Source organism: Marmota flaviventris, chromosome 6, assembly GCF_047511675.1.
Source record: "Marmota flaviventris isolate mMarFla1 chromosome 6, mMarFla1.hap1, whole genome shotgun sequence".
NCBI lineage: Eukaryota > Metazoa > Chordata > Mammalia > Rodentia > Sciuridae > Marmota > Marmota flaviventris.
This window is the reverse complement of record NC_092503.1, coordinates 126776426-126778171: the sequence shown is the minus strand read 5'-3', so window position 1 is coordinate 126778171 and position 1746 is coordinate 126776426. Positions and strand designations below refer to the sequence as shown.

General features: G+C 36.1%; 1 protein-coding gene across 1 annotated transcript; it reads left to right on the top strand.

The window, feature by feature from the left end:
* The first annotated feature begins 475 nt into the window (after positions 1–475).
* Positions 476–1414, top strand: LOC139706162 (olfactory receptor 14J1-like). Its single transcript, XM_071613850.1, has one exon. The coding sequence runs from the start codon at positions 476–478 to the stop codon at positions 1412–1414; it is 939 nt and encodes a 312-aa protein (XP_071469951.1).
* Positions 1415–1746: the final 332 nt, after the last annotated feature.

The window sequence follows — 1746 nt, the reverse complement described above, 5'->3', positions numbered from 1 at the left end:
TATACCATACTTCATAAAAATGTACAATTACTGTGTTTCAATGAAAAAAATAAGATTTAAAATTAGGAAGATTACTGGGAAAAAAACAAACACCTCAAAAATGTCTCTAAAAATGTGTTTGTGCTGTGCTCATATGAACTGAATGAAACCTTTGGTGCATATAAAATTTGGGTGCTGTATGTTCCATTAGTTCAATCATGCATTTTTTTATTCCTTTGATTAGAATGAGTGACACTAAATTATATTATCTATTTTACTAATCTTCCTTATGGCTGAGTCAAAACATTTAAAATTACTCTATGTAATTCTTAGTATGTAAAGCTATTTCATGCTTAAAATGGTGGGCTGATGGTCCAATCTTCATGCTTCCACTTTGCCAAGTAAGTACATTAGATTCTTGAATAACAAACAATGTATTTTTAGGATTTTCCATTCTTCCTACAGTCAGTATCATTCTTAGAAATCAAGAAGGAAAATGGCTAATTTCACTACAATGAGTGGATTTCTTCTCATGGGTTTTTCTGGCAAGCCTGAAATAAAAATGCTATTTGCTGCTCTTTTCTTAGTCTTATACATAGTGGCTCTAGTTGGCAATATTCTCATTATTACCACCACTTCCATGGATCACAGTCTCTCCTCACCTATGTATTTCTTCTTGAAACATCTCTCCTTCCTGGATCTGTGCTACATTTCTGTGACAGTCCCCAGGTCCATTTGCAACTCTTTCATGCATAATGGGTATATTTCCCTCTGGGAATGCATACTGCAGTGTTTTGCATTCACTCTCTGTGGCTGTGCTGAGATGGCATTACTCACAGTGATGTCTTATGACCGTTATGTGGCCATTTGCCTTCCACTGTGCTATGAAGTCATCATGGATATCAGTACCTGTGTTCATGGAGTGTTAGCCGTCTGGACCAGTGGAATCCTTGGTGGAGTCATGCACACAGCCGCTACTTTCTCCATCCACTTCTGTGGTGCCAACATCATTCATCAATTCTTCTGTGATGTCCCCCAGCTTCTGAAACTCTCTTGTTCCAATGAATATGTGGGTGAGCTTGGGGTTAGTGGCTTCTTGTCCTTGGTGGCATTTGTTTGCTTCATCTCTATTGGAGTCACCTACATGCATATATTCTCTACTGTGCTGAGGATACCATCTGCTGAGGGCAGAGCCAGAGCCTTTTCTACCTGCCTACCCCACCTATCTGTTGTCATATTATTCATCTCTACTAGTGCCTTTGATTTTCTAAAGCCACATTCAGAGTCTCCAACTGTGTCAGACTTTTTACTCACTGTTTTTTATACTGTTCTGCCCCCAACACTCAATCCAATAATCTATAGCCTGAGAAATAAGGCCATGAAGGCAGCCCTAAAAAAGATTTTTAAAAGAAGAAAAGACTTCTTCTTTTTCTGAATCATATCTATTAATTTGTTTTGAGGGAAAAATAAAAATTTATTAAGAAAAAATAACATAACCAATCAAGAAATTAAAGTTAAAACAAAATTTATTATAGGGAGATTCATATGAGAAAGTCATCATACAAATGGACTCTATGCAATAAAAACAGTGAGTACAGAGTTATGTACAAATTACTCTTATAAATACAGCAGATAAAAATCTCACCAAACAAATCCAGGTGTGAGAAAAATTTCTTCCGTTTTAAAGGAATGACTTATTCTTTGTCACTCATTTTTATCAGTGTGATGGAAACATAGTTCATGTGAAATGTCTTCCTCATTTTTTCC